Source organism: Sesamum indicum, linkage group LG1 (genome assembly GCF_000512975.1).
Source record: "Sesamum indicum cultivar Zhongzhi No. 13 linkage group LG1, S_indicum_v1.0, whole genome shotgun sequence".
Taxonomy (NCBI): domain Eukaryota; kingdom Viridiplantae; phylum Streptophyta; class Magnoliopsida; order Lamiales; family Pedaliaceae; genus Sesamum; species Sesamum indicum.
In genome coordinates this window covers 14531442-14552580 of record NC_026145.1, presented here as the reverse complement: position 1 = coordinate 14552580, position 21139 = coordinate 14531442, and the positions used below count along the sequence as shown (strand labels likewise).

The window sequence follows — 21139 nt, the reverse complement described above, 5'->3', positions numbered from 1 at the left end:
CCCCAAAGTAGCCATCTCTACTAACTCACCTATTTCATCTAAAACTAATATAAACTAATGGACTTCAAGATATTAATATTGAATAATCATACTATCTAATAGTTTCAATTTTTAAATGAGATCGTATATAATTTAACATGATATTAGGATCAAGTTAAATAAAAGGTTATTGGGTCCGAATCGCATGCCAATCATTCCACGTACAGAATTTATACGTTAATGGGATATATATATTAAGATATTAATATTAAATAATTTTTTTTAATCAAAATTTTTAAATGAATTCGTTTACCTATTGGTTTACGGTACTGACTATTTTTTATATTAGTATAGATAGATAAATTCTGCATAGATTGCGCAATAAGTTAGCTAAATTTGATATGGCAAAAGCATATTTTAATTTGTTCTGGCGAACAAATCATGATGGTAGCTGTCATAGTAGTGGGGAACAAATATTATATTTAATTTTAGGGTAAATTCAAATGGCTCTGTAGAGGATATGTTTAATTACACAAATATTTTCAGTCTTTTTTATAATTACAAATATATTTATTCAATAATAAAATTTTACACAAAACCCCTTAAAATATAATACATTAACCCACTCTCAAGGGGTTTTACCTGTAATTTTGCCCTTATTTATTGAGGGCTATAATTGTAATTTCAGAGGGAGGGAATGTAATTTGCCCTTAAATTTAATATTGTATGTAATATTTCTTCTATGAATGGTACTTTAATTCTTCATATAATTTCTTTTCATAAGGGTAAATTACAACTATCTTATTTAAGATTTAATTCATTACGGATATTTCCTTATTAGTTGAGAAATTATAAATATCCCTAAACGGTGAGGTAGAAATTAATATTTTATTATTGCTATTTTTTAAAAAATATATTCAAAAAAATATAAAAAAATTTGACAGTTGGTAAAATAAATAATTCATAGGACATAATAGGCCATAAAGATATTTTAGAAACTTTTAAGAAATATGTAAAATTATAATTTATAATTCACAACGGTATTTTGAATAATTTACCACAAAAAATTAATGAAAACTAATGAAGACTAAGAAAAAATGGGCTGGTTAGACAAAAATTATTATGGAGTATTTATAATTTTTTAAATAATTAAAAAATATTTAATATTGTGCCAATTTTTTTTTTTTATAAAACATTGCTATAATAACTACTCCTTTAATAGCATAACAATTTTTATAACACGTTTTTTGTTTGGGCCGAGCACGACCTTAGAATCTCTACGCTAGCCCAACTTCCACGACTTCAGAATGTGAGCGACCAAACCAATACCACGAGTAGTTGAATGTTGCATGGAATAAAGTTAGGGGTAATTATATTATTTTTTAATATAATTATACGTAATTTTTTTATACGTAATTTTTTAATATAATTATATCAGATACTCATATTGTTTGTTTTCGTCCAATTGACGATGTATAACTGTATGTAGTTTGATCCAAAAAAGTTTTTTTTTTTATTTGCAATAGTTCAGTAATAAGTCAATTAAACATAAATATGAATTTTTATTTAATTCTTTCGCTAATATCAGCAAATTCAATAATCTTTGCTGATGAAAAAATCTATTTGATGGACAAAAACAAAATATTAAGAATACTAAATATAATTTTTTAAATTACAATAAATTAACCTGTAATTTCAATCAGAGAAAAGTGTAGTTACCCCTAAGCTTTAGGGTACACTTACAGAACTCCGAATATTCTATACCATGTGTGCGATATATAAATACATGGCGTGCTAGTTAGCAATTTTAAAACTCAATTTAATTATTTTATTAATTATAAATAAAAATATAATATTTTTAGTTTTCTATGGAACTTGAGACGTTTTGAGCAGTTTGAGTTATAAGAACCGACTGCACTTGCTGGACTCACTGTGGAAGAGGTTAGGCAGGATTCTTAATGCTTCTTTAGCTCGCTCTATTAGTTCTTGTGCGTTATATAGATTTTAGCGTATCTCTTGGCCTGTCGAGGGAGACGCCATTCATTGAACACTATTGTAAAGTATGATTGTACTATTTATTTAATGAAAATTACACTTACCTGATACTTACTTTATTTTTAATTTCCTATTTTTATGATTTTCTTCTCCATCTATCTCACCGTCAATTTTCTTCCCCTCTCTCTCATTGAACTTTTTTTGCTGCATCCAACGCCTCAAGTAATTTTGTAAATATACTTTCCTATATAGTAACACTAAAATTTAAAATTGTAGTTAAGTATATAATTGATAAACAATTAAATTAATTATTGAATTGCTAAGAAATATGCCACATGTTTGTCAATTGTCACACATTGGTGTATGTGTTACACATGTGGTATAGACGATTGGAGCCAGATTACACACAGTTTTTGAGATAAATTATATCGACAGCTCTTAAATCATGGACATACAATTTTATAAAAAAATATGAATATTAATAAATTAATGGTTCGTTTGGTTCAAATAAGAGAAAAAAATGGAGAAAAAGTGAAACGGAGAGGAGGATGAAAAAAACAATAATTTTTCTTCAAGTTGTTTGATATGATTGGAAAACAAAATTTTAAATACTTCTTCTTATTTGATACGACAAAAATAGATTGAGAAATTACTATTTTTTATTGTTTTACTTATTAACCCTTTCTTTTTGTTTTATATAAGAAAATAAATAAGTTAATATTATACTAAAATAGCTTTTAGTATATAAAATATCTAATTAAAAGTATTATTAATAAAAATATTCATAAAACTAGAACAAGAGTATTTTTTTTGATAAACAATATTCATCAAAGTAGAATACTATTTTGTAGGGCTAAATAAATTTACCACAATTGAACATCAGGTTAATTATATTTACCACCCTTGAAGTATTCATCACACGTCAATTACCCCAGTAAAGTGTTAAAACCTTCAAAACCCTCGACTATTAATTCTTAAATTTTAAAAGTTTATTTTACCTTTATAAAAATTACTTTGTGAAAATAAATAAATAAATAAATTTCTAAAATATCAAAGTCATCCTTTGTTAAAGCTTTGTCTAATTCTAAAATCACTTCATGGAACTCTTTTTATTTTTATAATTTTAAAGTACTTGGGGCCATTTTATTTTTAGTTTCTCTTTTTTATGAAACAAAGTTAAAAATAAATTTATACATACGTATAATTACCACATTTATATAATTATCATATATATATATATAAATATATATTATAAATATGTATTAATTATTTATTTCTGTTATTATTACGTTCGTCTATCATTTTAGTTTTATTAATTATATATTTTTTTAAGTAGATATAGAAGTATATATGCATATATAAATTCATTTTTATTTTAACTTCTCTTATACCCTGATTTTTGACCTTAATTAAACAAAGTCTAAACCTAACTTTAAAAGAAGTGGATGTAATTTGTCCTAAAATTCATACAATCATTGAAGAAGTCAATAGGGTGCACACCTTTCCGCGAAATTATACTTTTATAGTCTTATATGGTAGGGATTTAACACTTTTAATACTATAATCTACGAAATATGATCCCAAAATTAAAAAAACTCGACACATTTAATCTTTTACTCTACAAGATCTCCAAAATGGTTTGAAAATTAGGAAAACTTGACATATTTAGGCGCATAATCCAATAATATGTAAAGCATAGGACTAATATTTATTTTTATACGTAAATCAATTCGTACAGGATAAAAAATATCACTGTCCAAAATTGTAAGACTAAGTTTACAATTTTCTGTGGTGTAAATTGAAATTTTCCCTTTCTTGGACTGATCCATCGTGAGTGTAGATCATCAAATTGTTGAATTTTGAAGTCCAAGAATTCCAGAATACATTGATTATTAGAAACCAAGTCTTTTCTGAAGAAACTTGTATCTACTTCCCCTTGCAAATAGAAGAAATAAGAAGGAGATGTGTCCTCCTTAAGCAGGAAGACTATGAAGACTTTAAAGCGTTTTCATACACTTATATTAATTTAGGTTACGTTTTCTTTCTACCCAGCTTTGTAAGACGCGTGTTCACAAAGTGACAGCAATTTAAGCAGGGCTTCTTGGAAGCTGATAGATAAGCTTTGTCAGTTGCTTAGCACTCAAAGGTTGTCTGTTTAGTTAGGTAGATCACAAGATTAGATTAGTTAATTTTATAGTTAATCCGTTAATTGCTTTTGAGGAGTGCTCTGTAAATATACTGCAAACTGGAGTTAGTATAGTTGAGTTCCTCTCTTTTCAAGTTTATGAAAATTCTTCTTGATTTGTCAATGGCTTCTTTCTCCTTTGAAATTATTTCTTTTGCATCTACTAGCTAGTGAAACACCAACTTATTCTTCCTAAATGGCATTCAATGCTGCCGAATTGACAACGGCATCGCATCTACATTACAGCAAACATCTGCAGTTCGGCGTCGCCTAACAAAGATTCTTGCTGCCGATGAGTTTGAATTGGCTTTCAAGTGAATGGAAATGATCCGGAAGCAAGTTGATCCATGCTTCAATGCCTTTCCCATCTCTTGTACTCATCAGAATCGTAAGATTGTTCACTCGCAACGCAGTGGTGCACGCCCAAACAGGCTTCCCCCACCCGAAGTCCACCTCGTACATGGGAAACCTACACCAACTACTGAAAAGAAACGCATCCGCATCTCCCTCCGAAATCAAATCACACACTCTAGCAAGATCGCTCAAATAACGATCTTCCCTTTCCGTTTCTCTTATGTACTCATCGTCGATCGTTCTTATCGCTTTCCGCAGTTTGCTCACCAGCTCATGCAGCTCCGGAGCAGGTAACCGGTGCTGATGGCTCAATTCCGCTACACAAGTGAAGCATCCGTTGCCGAACGTGTTCTCAAGAGGTGGGCTTGCTCTTGACCTTATGTTCACCATATGCCCGAAGAGTAAGCTCTTCTTGGCGTCCAGAGGGTTGGTTTCGATGAAATGCTTCAGTATAAAAGCCGAGACAGCCTCTACCCGAGTGGGATCCCTCACGTCACCAGTAGCTGCTGCCTGTTTAAGGGCTGCCAATTTTTCCTTATCGAACACCAACCTCTTCGTCACAAGCTTCGCGTTCCCCATGAGGATGGACGGCGTGAAGTTCGAGTCAGACAGGTCTCGTGCCAGAAAATAGCGTCCCAACACGTCAAATTCTGGAGCAGTTTTGGAGTTTTCCCCCCGACAGGTAGCTGCCCATGCGTTCATGAAATCCACCAGAGACGACCCGTCGGCTACTAGGTGCGACACGCATGCCGCCACGGCTACCCCTCCACAGTCAAAGAAGTTGATCTGCACCGTGAAAATGGTGCCCTCTCCGACATGTACGCCCCGGAGACGATGCACCGGAAGGTATTTGTCAAACTCCTCAAGTTTGGCATCGCGCACGACGTCTCGGAGGCGGGCGCGAGCACGAGCTTCGACGAACTCAACTCCGGTGTCATCACAGCAAACCGTGAAACTTTCGGGATCGATCTTTCCAGCTAATGGATAGAACAAAGTCAAAGTTTTTGAGAGGGATTGTTTCAGGTGGTGACATATTTGGGCCTTGTCAGTGCCGCTGGCCAAGCCCTTTAACTCATCTGCTTCGTAGAAGAAGATGAGAGGAACGTAAACCGGCGGAGTTAGTTGATCGAGCACTGAGAGTTTGACGGTTTTAAGGTGGTCGGGAGTCGGAGTCAATGGCTTGATCAACTCTTTGGAGATGACATGCACACCACCTGCTGAGTCCATGTGTGGAGGTGAAGTTTTGTGCACTTGCTTTTAATGTATGGATTATGCAAGTAAAAGGGTACTATATACAATTATTTATAGGAAAACATTGTACCTCTCTCTCCAAGAAAATGAATTATTTTCTATAGTGCAAGCCATCAAACTTAAAAATAAGTGTAAATCAATACTATTTATTACGGTCAAATAAAATTACAATAAAAAAATTCCAAGTTTTACCCCCACAAAATTCACATTCAAACTAGGTTTGGTGGAGCCAAACTAATATTATAATATAATGCATTTTGCTATGTGATTGATTATATTTTTACTCTGTACAACAATCACAAAACAAGTATATTACACTTGACATGTAACTAGTTCAAGTCTTTTGTCATAATTTTTAATTATAACTAATATTTTGACATTATTTACAGAAACAACAATTAATAGTCATTATGCAATTATAATTTATCATAATTTTTCACTTTTAATTATGATAATTATCCCTAGCAAAAAGTAATATATATATTATTCAAATGAGTTGATACATTTTCTAGGACTTGAATTGGGAACAACTCATTTAATGTTGGGTTGAGTTAATAATATATTTTGTAGGAGTTGATGGATTGAGAATAACTCAAAATTTAATGTTTGGTTTAATTGGTAGATATATATGCGCCTAACCCTGCCCCAAAGTAGCCATCTCTACTAACTCACCTATTTCATCCAAAACTAATATAAACTAATGGACTTCAAGATATTAATATTGAATAATCATAGTATCTAATAGTTTCAATTTTTAAATGAGATTGTCGTCTCTAATTTTTTAAATCAGAAGCTGAAAAATTATTTCTGAAAGCTCTCGCAATGAACATTCTCTAACTCTCAAATTAAAGACGGCCCATAAGTTGATACAATCAATCTAATTTATTTAATTATATTTTTTGTCATGTAATTATAATCATTTGTCGTTATAATCTTTTAATTTATTGAGTTAGCAATCCAGTCCTATATATATATATATTTAATGTTGGCACTTTCAAGATAGTATAGGGCAGAGAGTGGTGCCAAACTTCTACATTGTAATAGCCCCATATTATTAATAATCATAACAGTAAAAATAAATAAATAAATTTTCCCAACTCAAACAACTTTAGCTTTTGTTAAAACTATACTATTTGTCAGAAGAGAGACACTTAAAAAGCCTTTCATAATCCAACCATTTTTTTATTGAATCAATCATTATTATTATATCATGAAATTTATCAATATATTAACTATTTATATTTAATAATACCATATAATTAATCAGCAACTACATATTATCAAAATAAACCAATAACTATTATTACAAGTTACAACAGACATAATCATCAATCAGACATTGATAGAATCACAACCATGATGTCGAAATTATGAGGTTTTAGCTTTGGTACGTAGGATTACTGCTTTTTCAACCAACCGACTCTCCCAACATTTTTTGGCTACTCAAAAACTCCCATATTTTGTACTTGCGTAATTAAGCTAATAATTGAGAAATTCTTGTTGGAAATGAATTAAGTAAGCTCTCTTTTCGTTTTTCCAGCATAGTTTATAAAAACTATTTTCCACCTATATATATTAATTCAATTTGTCATCATTGAAATAAGAATTGTGGGTAGGTGATTTTTGGAAAGAAAATCCATATACGAATGTATACTCGTGCATCGTGATTTGAATCAGGTTATACGATTATATACATTTTTTAAAAAAATTATATTAAAATTCTAACAGTACTCCTCATTTTCCTAAACTTTACAAAGCTGATCAAGTATTGGAGATTGAGAAAAATTCTCCTCACATACAATGTTATTTGCTGGTGAAGAATTCGACTGCAAGATCCTCTCGACAACCGAGCTTGTTCCTCGATAAATAGCCTTCATTCTTGTTTTATTTGACACACCGAAATCAGAACTCTTCCTCCCCTCTCTTCTTTTGTTTCCATTTCTCTCTTCATTTTTCGAGTGCTTTGAATTTGTTGTTTCAAACTCTTCACCACGAGTTTACGTGTTAGAGAGCGAACGAATTACGCTATTTGATCTCAATAGTATCGAAAAATTTAACTTTTAAGGCAGTAGCTTATCCACGACACAATATTATTTTTCTTACATATATCTACTTGTACAATTAAGCTAATAATTGAGAAATTATAATTTAAACTGAATCTAATTAAATTTAAATTAATTAGATGACAAGTATAATATATTGATAATGCGTTCATTTTATTTGATATTTGGATATAAAAAATTTCTAATTATGTGAACATTCCCGAACATTATAGCCTCATGTTCAACGAATCAACATCGTCAACCCTTAACCGCCCTGCAACCATTCCATGCACCCCGACCAGCCTATAACCCTTGCCCACGAACACTCTTCCACACACAAGTCCACTTAAGGCGGCGCACGTGGGCATAATCTTTAGGACCAACATTCTATATTCCATTTCTACCCCCACATCAACATCATAGACAAACTATGACCCAGCAGGTAACACAAGCACCTTTACAGAAACTTCTACTTCTCATCATTTCCTCTTACCTTCCTATTCCCCATCATCCATTACTCACACCCCTTTTCTTCAATTTGATCCAATCTCCCTCTCCTTCCAAGAAACACCCTCTTCTTACATAGATCAATACCTAATAATTGTGTGCCCCTCATTCAAGAAAGATACCTATATATATGTCCAATCCACTTGTGCCTTTTTCCTTACCCTAACAACATTAAATTTTACAAAAGTTTGTACATTTCCTTGGGTAAAATATGGACGTTGATCATCAAAGTGTTCAAAAATTGGTGAAGGGCCACAAGAAGGGCTACAAGGGGAAGCCAAAGAGTAAGGACTCACTCAAAGTGACCTACATCTCTAGCCCCATGAAGGTTAAGACAAGCGCGTGTAGGTTTAGGTCGCTAGTCCAACAACTCACCGGCAAGAATTCAGATATATCACGATATGCTGAGTCCAATTATTGGGCTGATGGTTTCCATGAGATTGGTCGTGACGATGTTGGAGACTTGACGACTGAACGTCAGACGTTGTCTTCGATTTCTTTGGAGGATACGACGCCAACCACGTCGGACTCTTTCTTGGGGTCTATGGGAAATGTGTTCATGACATGTTCAATGGAAGAACAGCAGTTTGCTGGGATATTCTCGTCGGTTTCGTTTTCTAATTCTGATAATCAGCTTGATGTGCTGGGAAGCTACGATGAGTTGTTATGATCAATGGCTTTATGTGGTTGTAGTATTTTCGGCTTTTTGTAAATATATGAAGCAAAGTTTTGGTTTATTTTGCTTTTCTTTGAGGTATAAGATGAAAGTAGTTTTGTGTATATATAGAGGTCCAAAAGAAGACCCAAAAATGGTTTAATAAACTGAACTTTAATAACAACGTTCGTATCTGGTCGTGTAATAAAATTTTGAGTTACCTTTCTTTTGGGGGTGGGGGGACGTATGAAGAAACTGCATTTGATTTGATATGTTTTGGACTTTAATCTATTTAATTTGTAATTAATAAGGTGGGTTTTCAGACAGTACTCTTACCAACTTGTGGGCTGATGCTCTTATTTATCATGTTGTGTCCTTGATCGGACCGTTTATTGTTGGATCATGTTTGATTATAACGACTTTATGTATTTTCACTTAAGACAGCCAAACATGTCCTTTCCTTTGGTTTTATTATTAAAGTATTTGTCTTTATTTTTGTGAAATAGAGAGAGAAAAATAAAAAAAAATAATATATACATCTTTATTGCATTTCTTTTAATTTATTTATACCTACATAAAATTTTGAGGCTACATTTAAATTGACAGATTTGAATTTGAAAGAAAAAATATCGTACGTGAACGAACAACGAGACCATCTCATTTTATTGGGAAGAAGGGATATACGTTGCTTGTTACTAGCAAAGATAGAGATCGTCGATCCTTGAGAACATTTCATATCATCTAAATCAATTGAATTGTATTAAAAGTTATTGCTTGACACAACCTAATTGACTTCTTGATTAATGCTCGAGATCCAAGTCGTAGTAGCAACGAGATGTACGATTAGGTCACACAGTATTTTTTAATTATTTCACTTATATTTATTTTCGTTGCGTTTTGTCATCTTGAGGTTTATACGGAATTTTCGGACGCAACTTAGCGGGAGTTAATTATGATTTTAATATATATATATATATATATAATAAGTAAAAATCTATAGCCTTATTCTTCAACTTTTGATCATCTTAAAAAAAATAAGGAATTAATTAACTTTTTTGCCTTTAAAAAAGGAAGAGAAAAGGAGATGGCAAGAATTGCAATCATTATCACTTAACACCATAAACTAAGTTGAAAGTTAGGTCAAGTTTGTCTCATTTAAGTTTATTTAAGAGTGGATTATTGATAATCAAACATGTAAAAATTTATTAAAAAAAAAAAACTATTATGAGATGAAGTTGAATAGCTCATAATACACTAGTGAGTGTTAAATTTGATTTATTAGTATATTAGTGGGGTAACTGAAGTTGTGTTTGATTTACTAGTACGTCGGGAGGCCATCTTGCATTATATTATACGGTAGCGATGATGGGCTCATCATGTCCGATTCAGTGAAGGTCCGACTTGATATACAAGTACGTTGTTGGGGCTTTCTGCCACTTTATATAAGAAAAATAAGAAAGAAAGAATATATTATGGGATCGTAATGACGAAACCGTAATGCGTGAATCAGTAACAACTGCATGTCGACAGGGTCATGATGACTAAGTTGGACAGTAACAAAGAAATATTTCATAATAGTTAAATTATCTTAGTTGGGATAATTATAACGAGTTTATTTCAATCTGATCAAAGCTGAAAAGTATTTTATTAAACCAAAATTTGTTTATGGTATTGTTTGGCTGTCATGAAATGTATATTTTGAATCAATGCAACATACCCAATCATGAACTAACACGTATGTATGTATTCTTTTCTATTATTTTTTTTCTAAATAACAAAAAGGTTATAATCAAAGGAAGTAAGCGTTTGGGAACACTCCATTTAGTGGGCCCAAAACCAATAATTGGATTTCGTGGATTAGTGGAAACACTTTTAAGTTGTTTATTAATTAATATTTTTTTACATGTTAAAATGTATTATCTAATAAAAATATAAAAAATAAATTAATATATTGTTTTTAATAAAATAATTTAAAAGTATTATTGACATAAGAAAAAATTAATATATTGATGTTATAGATTGAAAAATTGCTTTTTTTTTTTTTAATATATGTGTGTAAATATATCAAATACTAAATATTGAGGCAAGATTAATTATAATACATCACATATATATATATATTATCTTTTTTTGGTAAAAATGAAAAATCAAAGTAATGAATATTTCCAAATACATTATCTTTTTGGAGATAGATGAATAAAATTATAACTTTTTAAAATCGTATATTTCAGGACCTACAAAATATTATAAGGTATTTGAATAATTTTTATCTTTAATAATATGTGAAGATAAGACGTTAGATTATAATATTATAAATTATTTGAGCAGTATCTGTAATTTTTTAAAAAAAATTATAAGATTCAAATATTAGATTTTAGAAGTTTATATATATTTTTTTCAAAAAATAAAATTTCTAACTTTTGTTTATGTTTTAACAGATTTTTTTCAATTTTATTCATATTAATTACAGACTATTATTTATTAACAGCTTTATAATTTTATTTTATGCTAACTTATACCTATTTTATAAAATAAAATATAATATTTTATAAACTCGCTTTTTAATTTTTTTTTTTATAAAACCTCTGATCTTATAAAAAATATTAAGCATGCTTAGCCAAACACATCCTTACCAAAAGACGATTAACAGCACAAACAAAATGAAAAAGTCGCGTTCAGTAGTACTAATCTTTTTACGAGCTTTACTAAAAATTACAGAATTATTAAAGTTATTGATTAATTAATTAATTAGCAATAATAATTATAATAATTAGTATAAACAAAGATGAGCGTTGAGAGGAGAAGGAAAAAGGAGAGCAGTGAAAGAGAGAGCGAATTGGTGAGACGAAAAACCAGTCTCTGGTCCGCTGCTCATTTTTCCTCCTCCGATTCCGCCACCGATCTCCGTCGCCGTCGCCGGAGAAACCAAAGGCAAGGCTTTTTCCGGCACAAACAAAATATGCATACACGACACCTCCACACGCATTGTTTTTGTGCGCACATTTTCTGAGATTGTGGTGTTTTTTGGTCTGTTCTGAATCCTTGTATAAGGTTATTCCTGAGTTATTGTTTCGGATGGGGTGATCGGATAATTGAAACGGTGGGTGGGGTTGAATGACGCCGGAGAATGTATAATCTTGGGTTTCTGCCACTTTCGGTTATATTGATAGAATTCCGGTATTATATCGATCCTTGGATTTAGGATATTTGATTAATCTGGTTTTCAGATAATTCGTTCAAATGTTTGGTCTTTGTCAACCGGAAATCTTCGCCTATGTTATTGATTGTTGAGTTTCCGGCGGATATGATCAATCTTGTGGTCAGCTATATCAAACTGTGTTCTCCTACTTACTTGATTGCAATGTGACAATGTTCAGCCTTGATTTGTTTCTATTTGTATGCCAATTGGTTGTGCGAAATTTTAGAACGCGGAATAGAATCAAATGAGCTCATTCACACAAACACACAAGCAGCCCAAACTACATATGCATATACTTGTATTTATGCATCAGATGATTTATATGGGAAGACCTGTGGTGCGCATGTCGTTTGTTGGGGGGGGGGGGTTAATTGCTATGAAGACTAACCGCAATTTGTTTCAAACCACATCATTTTTTTGGGGGTTAGCCGTGTAAGACTGGTTTAATTGTTTGATTAGGCATTACTTCAGAGTTGGTTTTCTGTCTACTTTTTTTTTTAATCCATATTTTCTTATATGATTATGTCTGTACCTGAAAGCAGCTTCATAAATTGTTATGTATAAATGCGAGTTACATTTTGTGATAATGTATGTGACTGAATCTGTATTTCTGGCAACTTGGTGATCCTAATCAAAGATCTTGTCTTTAATTTTATTTGTTTCACCTGCTACTGAATTCTTGGCATCTGATTCAGAGATTTTCCTTGATTTTCTTTCCTGACATGATTTTAACTTTTTTAAGGAAGTAACTCAGTTTATGTGTTTTGAACTTCTGTAGATCTGGCATTTTGTGTAAAGACTCGTAAATTCCAGAGGAGCTGTTAACCTACGGCAAACCTAATGATAAACAAGTGGATCGATAGATGCATGGTTAAATATCTGAATCAATTTTTATTTTGGAGTTGTAAATTTATAGCAACTTTTCTTAAATTCGAGGATATCCAAATTACAGTTCAATTTTGAGAGGACCATATTATAGAAATAGTTAGAATTTTGAACGGAATTTCAGATAGTTTTTCTAACACAATTATGCATGTTTCAAGATATTGTGTTTGTTTATATGAATTACAGAACGAGTTCTACTCAAATAATAAGCCTATTACACACATTTTATAAATAATATGAAAACTAAGATTTGATGGTGAAGTAATAACTAAATGTCATAAAAACATCATGTGGAAAAAAGCACGGACAGTATTATAAAATCAATTAGTCATGATTTTTTTGAAAGTGTTGCATGTACATTTTTTTAAAATTCCTGTTGAAATTTCATTATTGTATCATTATTTGTTAGTAATTATAAGTATTATTTCATGATTAAGTTTGTTATCACACAGTATATATTATTTAAATTAGAATATTTTTTTATATTACTCAAATCTTTTAAAAGTTTTGGGACATTCCTTATTTCAACAGAATTTGGGTAATTTCAAAATATTGCGAAGTTTCAGTTGAAATTCTTCAAAATTAAACTGAAAGTTGTGTTTCTTGCTGATACAAAGAAACACAGAATTTCGGTCTAAGATTTGGAATTATGTTTTATGCTTATAGTCATTCATTTAATAACATTAGTTATATACTTATATATACGATATTGTGGTTGATGAATAATTTTATTAGATAAAATCTTCTAAAAGATTCTATTAAACTTTCCAACTATTTTTGTAAATTCCATGGTTTTTTCTAAATCACAGTCAAATTTGAATAGCCTGCAAATTACAACCTATTTTTCTGTAGTTTTGCTAAACCAAAATATACAGCAAATACAACATTTAATGCATTGCTTATTAGTATATTCTCTGGAAAGCCTTTTCTTAAAAATTTTTCATTATTAAGTTAGCAAATATAAGTATTTGTTTTGTTATTGATATTATCATTTATTGTATATTATTCAAAATATAAAATATTTTTATACTATTCAAATATTTGAGAAATTTCCAGAAGTACCAATTATTTACAAATTGAAAATAGGATTTGACTTGGGATACGTAGTAAACTCATAATTTTCATTGAAATATTTGAAACCATGACACATAACAATTGAACTTGAATGAGTCTGTACCCTTATCATTGTTGATAATAGGATTATATTGGACAGACACAGTGGATTTTCAAAATTTGCGACACATATTTAAATGTTTTTAACTTTTCTGGATTTCTACTATTTCATGGAGGCTTCTAAATTCCATCAATGCTACCCTTAGAAAGAGCATAATGGAATGACAAGTCGATTTGTAATCCTATGTGGTTGTCAAGAGAGTTTGTTTCAAGTTCTAGATGTGTTTGGTTTATAGAACAAAAAGACTTAGGGAATCATTTTTATACATGTACATCCATTTGTAAGAGGAAGAACTTGGGTGGTATATTGGTTTCTGCATATCTTTTGCATTACATCTTGGAAAAACTAGTTTATTTGTTTGGTATTATTTTCTTATTTCTTGGTTGTGATATTAAATTTGTTTCAAGTTTTGTATCATATCTTTCCTTTTTGTACACTCAAGTAACCAAATAGTGATATTCAACATACAGTTACGTATTGTGGTACGAGTGTGATGAATTTGTTTTTCTTTCCACTTCTCAATTTTGTTATATGATGTACACTATATCAGCTTCTCTCTGAGACCTGACATGGTAACTAATTTTTCTTTCAAACCATGGCTGCTGTGGTACTGAAGAATTTGTGATTTTATTACTTGTTGTGTTCTAATTGTGCTGATTTTATGGAAATAGGTGATTGATAAGCACCATAAACCTACAAGGATATGGCTATTGTTAAATCCTTAAGATTGCTGAAGAACTTACCCTGAAATATTTTTCAGAAAATTTTAATTTTCTTCAAGAAGCGGCAGTACAACACATTCTTACAGTTGGGTTATGTTGTAGTTGCTTGTGCGCTCAGTTTGGCTTTGGCTTCTTGTCTAGGATGGCACAAATAGAATAAGGAAGTTGATTTATAGTCCTAGATAAGTTGGCAGTTGAAACTTTATTATAGAGAAGTCTTGTAAGTGCTATGGCTATGTATTTAACTTCCCAAAAATAGTTGAGTAAATATCAAAGCAACAATACTACCTATTGATAATTTGAACTATCATCATTTGAAAATATCATGTGATTGCATTTTCTTTTTTTTTTTTTTTTTTTGGGTTGTTTTTTGATGACTGCGAAAGATTTATAACAATTGATGCAGGCTACTCATGAAGGTTGTTTTTTATATGAACCCAGGATTATCTGCTCTTCAGGTTATGAAATGTTTCTTTTGTTAGGCATCCCATTTCTTCCACCATCACTCAGTTAGGTAATCAATATGCAGAAGAGCCGGAATATATCAAAAAATAGTTCTTTGAGACAGGCAACCCAACAGTCTCTTCGTCGTCTGGGACTGTGTTCTCAAATAACAACTGGACAGCAAACATCCCCAGTTATTTTTCCAGAAAAACGTAATAGTAGAGGGAAGCCTGAGACACATGGTGACATCAGTGTCACCAATGATGATCTTAAGAAAGCTAAGGTGGAGGAACACAGGATTGATATTGGAGATGAGCAGTGTGACTTACTTGGATATGAAGTGTTTTCGGGCAAACTCTCTTTAGACAAAAGGAAATCTAGTAAGCACTCTGAGGTACAAACTTCAGAAAATATGAATTTTGAAATGGTTGATGCGAAACTGACAAGCAAGGCATTGATTTGGGGTTCTGAGATGTTGCGTCTAGATGATGTGGTCTCGGTACATTTTCTTTGGACCGATTGTTAATTTTCCTTTGTTTATGCTTTTCTCCTCTGTTGCTGAGAGCACCTTTTTTCACTTGCAGCTATCCTATTGTGTTGGTCTAAGGCATTTCACTGTGCATGCATATCCATTAAGAAAGAGTTCATGTGGCCTTTTTGTCAAAAGTGGGAGAAGCCAGAAAGACTTCCGCTTTTTTGCATCCACCTCAGAAGATGCGCTTCAATGGGTTAATACATTTGCAGATCAAGAGTGCTATATAAATTCTTTGCCGCATCCCATGGCTTCTAAAAAGCAGTGTTCAGATTCAATTTTCAATGAATTTCCTCCTGAGTCATACATAAGATGTAAAAGTCCTCCGAAAGTGCTTGTGATTTTAAACCCTCGGTCTGGACATGGTCGTTCAAGCAAAGTTTTCCAGGAATTGGTTGAACCCATATTCAAAGTAAGTTTAAAGAAAATGGTTTTGATGGTTTTGCTTTATTAGTGCATTGGCCACTCTCATGTTAGCTAAGCTAGATCCCATTTCTTCACTTCTGTGGCTGGATTTAATTACTATTCCTTGATATGCTGATCTACAGCTTGCAGGATTCGAATTGGAGGTTGTCAAAACAACATCTGCTGGTCATGCTAGAAAACTCGCAGCCAGTGTGGACTTCAGTACATGTCCAGATGGTATTTTGCGAATTCTTTTACGTTTTGTTAATTGATCCAGTTTTACTTCTTCCATTTGACTATTGATTCCATGACTTGGTGCCCTTGCAGGTATTATATGCGTTGGAGGTGATGGAATAATAAATGAGGTTAATATTAATCACTTTTCTTAGGTGTCCATTTACATTCCATGAATGAGGTGGAACAAATTATTTATTTACAAGTGGTGGGAAGTCTTTTGTTCTAACTCAGTGTAGTTCCTGTATTTATCAACTCTGCATTTGTTGATAAATGTTTTAAACTTCTGGATTGTGTTTGATGCTCATGACATTTAATTAGTTGGTCTACGAGCTAGTTCTCAGAGTAGTTTTCGCAAGTATTAGTAGAGTGGATCATTATTTGCTGTGAATTTGTTTGGGGAATAATTACTTACAGACCCCTTGCGGTTGGTCATAGTACAACCTGCCCTATTGATTGATTATAGAGAACTTAATGCAGAACCTTGTTTGGTCTGGAAATTGGTGATTTCAACAAAACAAACTGGTGATATCTCGTAGATGTTCCCATGATTTTGCTCTTTGGTTTTAACTGATTTTCATGGACAAAAATGCTTTCCACCCTGCGCCTGTGAGGTACACATGCTTATATGTCATTGCTTGTTATTTTAACTAACCACAGTGGTATAACTGTAAGGTGTCCTATCAAATTTAAGTTTTAAGTTAGCTAATTTAATATCAGTGATAATCTCATTATGATGAACTTACTTAATGACTAAATCAACAACTAAATTTTCAGGACATATTTGGTTAATCAAGTAAATAAATTACCAGTAACACAAAAGTATTCTTATCTATGTGGTAGTTAATTTAATGACCACAAAAATGACTTAACTTTTGGCCAGTAAACACTGACGGAGGAGTCTGCAAGTGATTTTTCAAAACTAGCGGACCAACTTGTAATTGACCAGATCTGAACGGCTCCTTATGTGATTACCCCATTGTTCCATTAACCTTACTGGAATTCAAATATTGAAATGAAATTCGTTCATTTTATGAGTTGACTCACCATTTGGAACTTTTCTTCAGACAATTTTGGTGAAAAGTGGAGAGGACTGCTATAAACAGCTAGAACTTTCTTCTCCGTCTGATGGGTTGCTAGTTTCCTGAGCATTTCCATTTTCTTTCAGCAATATTTAGTCTACTCTTGCATTTTCTTTACGTTCTTTCCAGAAAGTTATTATCCTAAGGACTAACAATTAATCAAAGAGATTTTAGTGACGTGGTTTATGAGAGAAGTCTGACCACCGTCTTCCACATACTTTGTGGATTATATATCTGTACTCCACGCAAGTGGCCTTATAGTTCTTTGCATTATCATGTGTACCTGAGCAGAATCTTTTTTCTTACTATCGGTGGAGGCTACTAATTTTCACTATTTTCATTCCATACATGGTCGCCTCTAAAATGCAGGTTTTGAATGGTTTACTTAGTAGAGACAACCAAAGAGAAGCAACTACAGTACCAATTGGGATCATACCTGCTGGTTCTGACAATTCATTAGTCTGGACTGTTCTTGGGGTTAGAGACCCAGTATCTGCAGCACTAGCTATAGTCAAGGTACTTTGTTTCTTATCCTGTTTACTTTGTGTTGGTGTTAGAGTGTTTTAGTAATTTTTTCTGCTAAATATCGTAGAGGAGGATATCTAGAAGACAACTCATCCAATTATTTTATTTTTTAGAGTTATGTCCTACAAGGCAGCAAAAACTTTCATGTTTCATGCCTTTAGTATGTTAGGCACAAGAAGTCTGCCCAGAAACTATATCTTTTGGCTCATGAAGTGTTTATCCGAAAAGATTAATGCTTTTCACCCAATTGACCTGAGGCATATTCAGTTTCCACACTTCTTTTGCCCTTGAACAGTTAAGTTGCCTCCAAAGGAAATGACAATGATGATCTGCCCATGATAATTGACTTGAAGTGAGAGTGTGCATCAACCTTTGATGGTAACATATCTTCGAAATGCAAAATATTTGGCATTTGCTTTATTTACTATCGTGTTGCAATTAGACCACTCAGGAAGTGAAACTTTAGAGACGAAGAATGTGTATCTTGACCTTGTCACATAGTAATTTTATGAGATCTGATAGACCTTGTAGTGTCTAGAGAATCTGGGTTCCTAAAGCTCCTTCTTAATATGCCTCTCGAATACCTGTGCGAAACTTGATTCGTTATCTTGCTATTATGGCATCAGATAACTATGATCACTAGTTTCTATACGAAAAAGTAAAATGGATTTTACAGCTGTTGGATTCTTACAGCTGATGGATTCATTTATGTGTCCTCAGTTTATTCTGAAATGTTTCCCATTGCAAGTTAGGGCTTGTACCTAAATTCTTCTGGTTGCTTTCAGGGAGGTCTTACTGCCATTGATGTTTTTGCTGTGAAGTGGATCCATGCTGGAGCTGTTCACTTTGGGACGACAGTCACATACTTTGGTTTTGTTAGTGATGGTAATCAACAGCCCTGTGTCAGTATGATATCAATTTTTAATTCTTTTGGGATGTTATGGACATCGATGTCCTTTTTCTAAAGCTAATGATTGGAGTCCGATCTGGCAGTTTGATGGTTATTTGAAATTGTTTCTACCTTTCATTTTTATTATCTGCTGGAGATAGTAACGTATAGGACATGTGGATCCTTGTCTCCTCTCCTGTCTTTCTAGTTTCATCTCTACAGTTGAATCATGAAGGATAAATGTCCTCCTTCATAAATTTATTTATTGTTTTAGGTTGTTTTGTAGCCTTTACCTCTATCATTACAATTAATCTCAGTTTCATCAACCATCGTAACAGGATAGCTACAATCCCTAGCTCTAATTTATGTATCTTTCATCTATTTCTTCAGATGAAACAATCTATTTGATAATTTATGGCTTTGCCATCCTTTCAATTCCTACTTTTTCCTGGTTTCTTTTTCTGTATCTTTTTTTTTTTTTTATTGCAGTCCTGAGGGCAGCGGGTGTGTGGACTGACATTTGATTATGTTAAACTGGATTATATACTTTAAATGACTCCCATCCTTTTCTACTTGATGCAGTTCTGGAACTTTCTGGAAAATATCAGAAACGATTTGGGCCTCTACGATATTTTGTTGCTGGTTTTCTCAAGTTTTTCTGCTTGCCAAAATACAGTTATGAAGTGGAATATCTTCCATCACAAAGAGAAGAGCGAACAATTTCAGCAGATCGGGAGATTATAGACATGTCAGAGCTCTACACTGACATCATGCGGAGATCAAGCAAGGAAGGCCTTCCTCGGGCCTCCAGCCTTTCAAGTATTGATTCAATAATGACGACAAGTCAAATGTCTGGAGCAGATTTTGATACCACCTGCAGTAGCACAGAACCATCAGAATATGTGCGTGCCATAGATGCAAAGTCAAAACGGCTATCAGCTAGCAGACGGGATTTGACAGCTGAACCAGAAGTTATCCATCCGCAGCTCCCACATTCAGTTACTCCCAACTGGCCCAGGACTCGGTCCAAGTCAAGGACAGATAAAGCATGGACTGGACCAACTGCGACAAAGGATTTGATTAGGTCTTCCTGGAGAAATACAATAACAAATGACAAAGAGGATATCTCATCAACAATGTCAGATCCTGGTCCAATTTGGGATGCTGAACCTAGATGGGACAGTGAGCCGAACTGGGACATAGAAAATCCTATTGAATTGCCTGGCCCGCCAGATGACTCTGAAGCTGGCAATAGAAAGGAAACAGTTCCAAAATCTGAAGAGAATTGGGTAGTCACTAAAGGTCGATTTCTTGGTGTCATGGTATGCAACCATTCATGTAAAACTGTGCAAAGTTTGAGTTCTCAGGTGGTGGCCCCGAAGGCAGAGCACAACGACAACAGCTTGGATTTGTTATTGGTTCATGGAAGTGGACGTTTGAGGCTGTTGAGATTCTTGTTGTGTCTACAAGTGGGTACACACGTTTCTTTGCCATATGTTGAATATGTTAAGGTAAAGAAGCATCTCCAATGCCTACCATCTCCCACTTCACTTTCCCCTTCCCCCCACCCCCCTCTTCCGAACAAAAAATAGAAATGGAAAAGGAAGAAAGATAATACAATAAGATTAATTTGTTGTGATGTAAAGAAAGTCGATTGTTTCACTTCACTTTACAAGACCTAAGCTGGTGGGATGAGTTGGTATCAGTTTACAGCTTTTGAATTGTATTGCGAAGGATACCAATACTTGAAGAATGTAGCTTATCTCAACTCTCATCCTTTATATATATATATAATATATATAAATATACACACACATATATATATATATATATAATTAACTTGGAAACCATGGACATTCAAATTAACCTGGACTTCTGTTGACACAGGTAAAGTCAGTGAAAATAAAACCTGGAAAGCGCACACATAATGGGTGTGGCATTGACGGTGAACTATTCCCTGCAAATGGGCAGGTGGTCTGTTCATTACTTCCGCGACAGTGCAGGCTGATCGGCTGCTCTCCATGTTCTAACAATTGATTGATGCAGCTTTTGCTTTCTGTCTTTTAAAGTTGTGCGGCTC

General features: G+C 32.9%; 2 protein-coding genes across 4 annotated transcripts; one reads left to right on the top strand and one right to left on the bottom strand.

Moving 5' to 3' along the window:
- LOC105167695 (vinorine synthase) lies at positions 4248–5821 on the bottom strand. The gene has a single exon (XM_011087503.2). It carries the CDS (start codon positions 5738–5740, stop codon positions 4430–4432), a length of 1311 nt encoding a protein of 436 aa, XP_011085805.1. The 5' UTR covers positions 5741–5821; the 3' UTR covers positions 4248–4429.
- On the top strand, positions 11755–21139 carry LOC105167679 (sphingoid long-chain bases kinase 1-like; the record flags this gene model as incomplete). Of its 3 annotated transcripts, none has more annotated exon segments than XM_011087484.2 (9): positions 11755–11899; positions 15390–15891; positions 15977–16336; positions 16473–16566; positions 16657–16694; positions 18015–18161; positions 18956–19055; positions 19642–20570; positions 20947–21139. In XM_011087484.2, coding segments are annotated over 8 exon segments (2238 nt in total). In that variant the 5' UTR covers positions 11755–11899; positions 15390–15471.

What these genes read in the sequence shown, in the direction of transcription:
- LOC105167695 (XM_011087503.2), bottom strand. Translation starts at nt 5,740, where the DNA reads ATGGACTCAGCAGGTGGTGTGCATGTCATCTCCAAAGAGTTGATCAAG.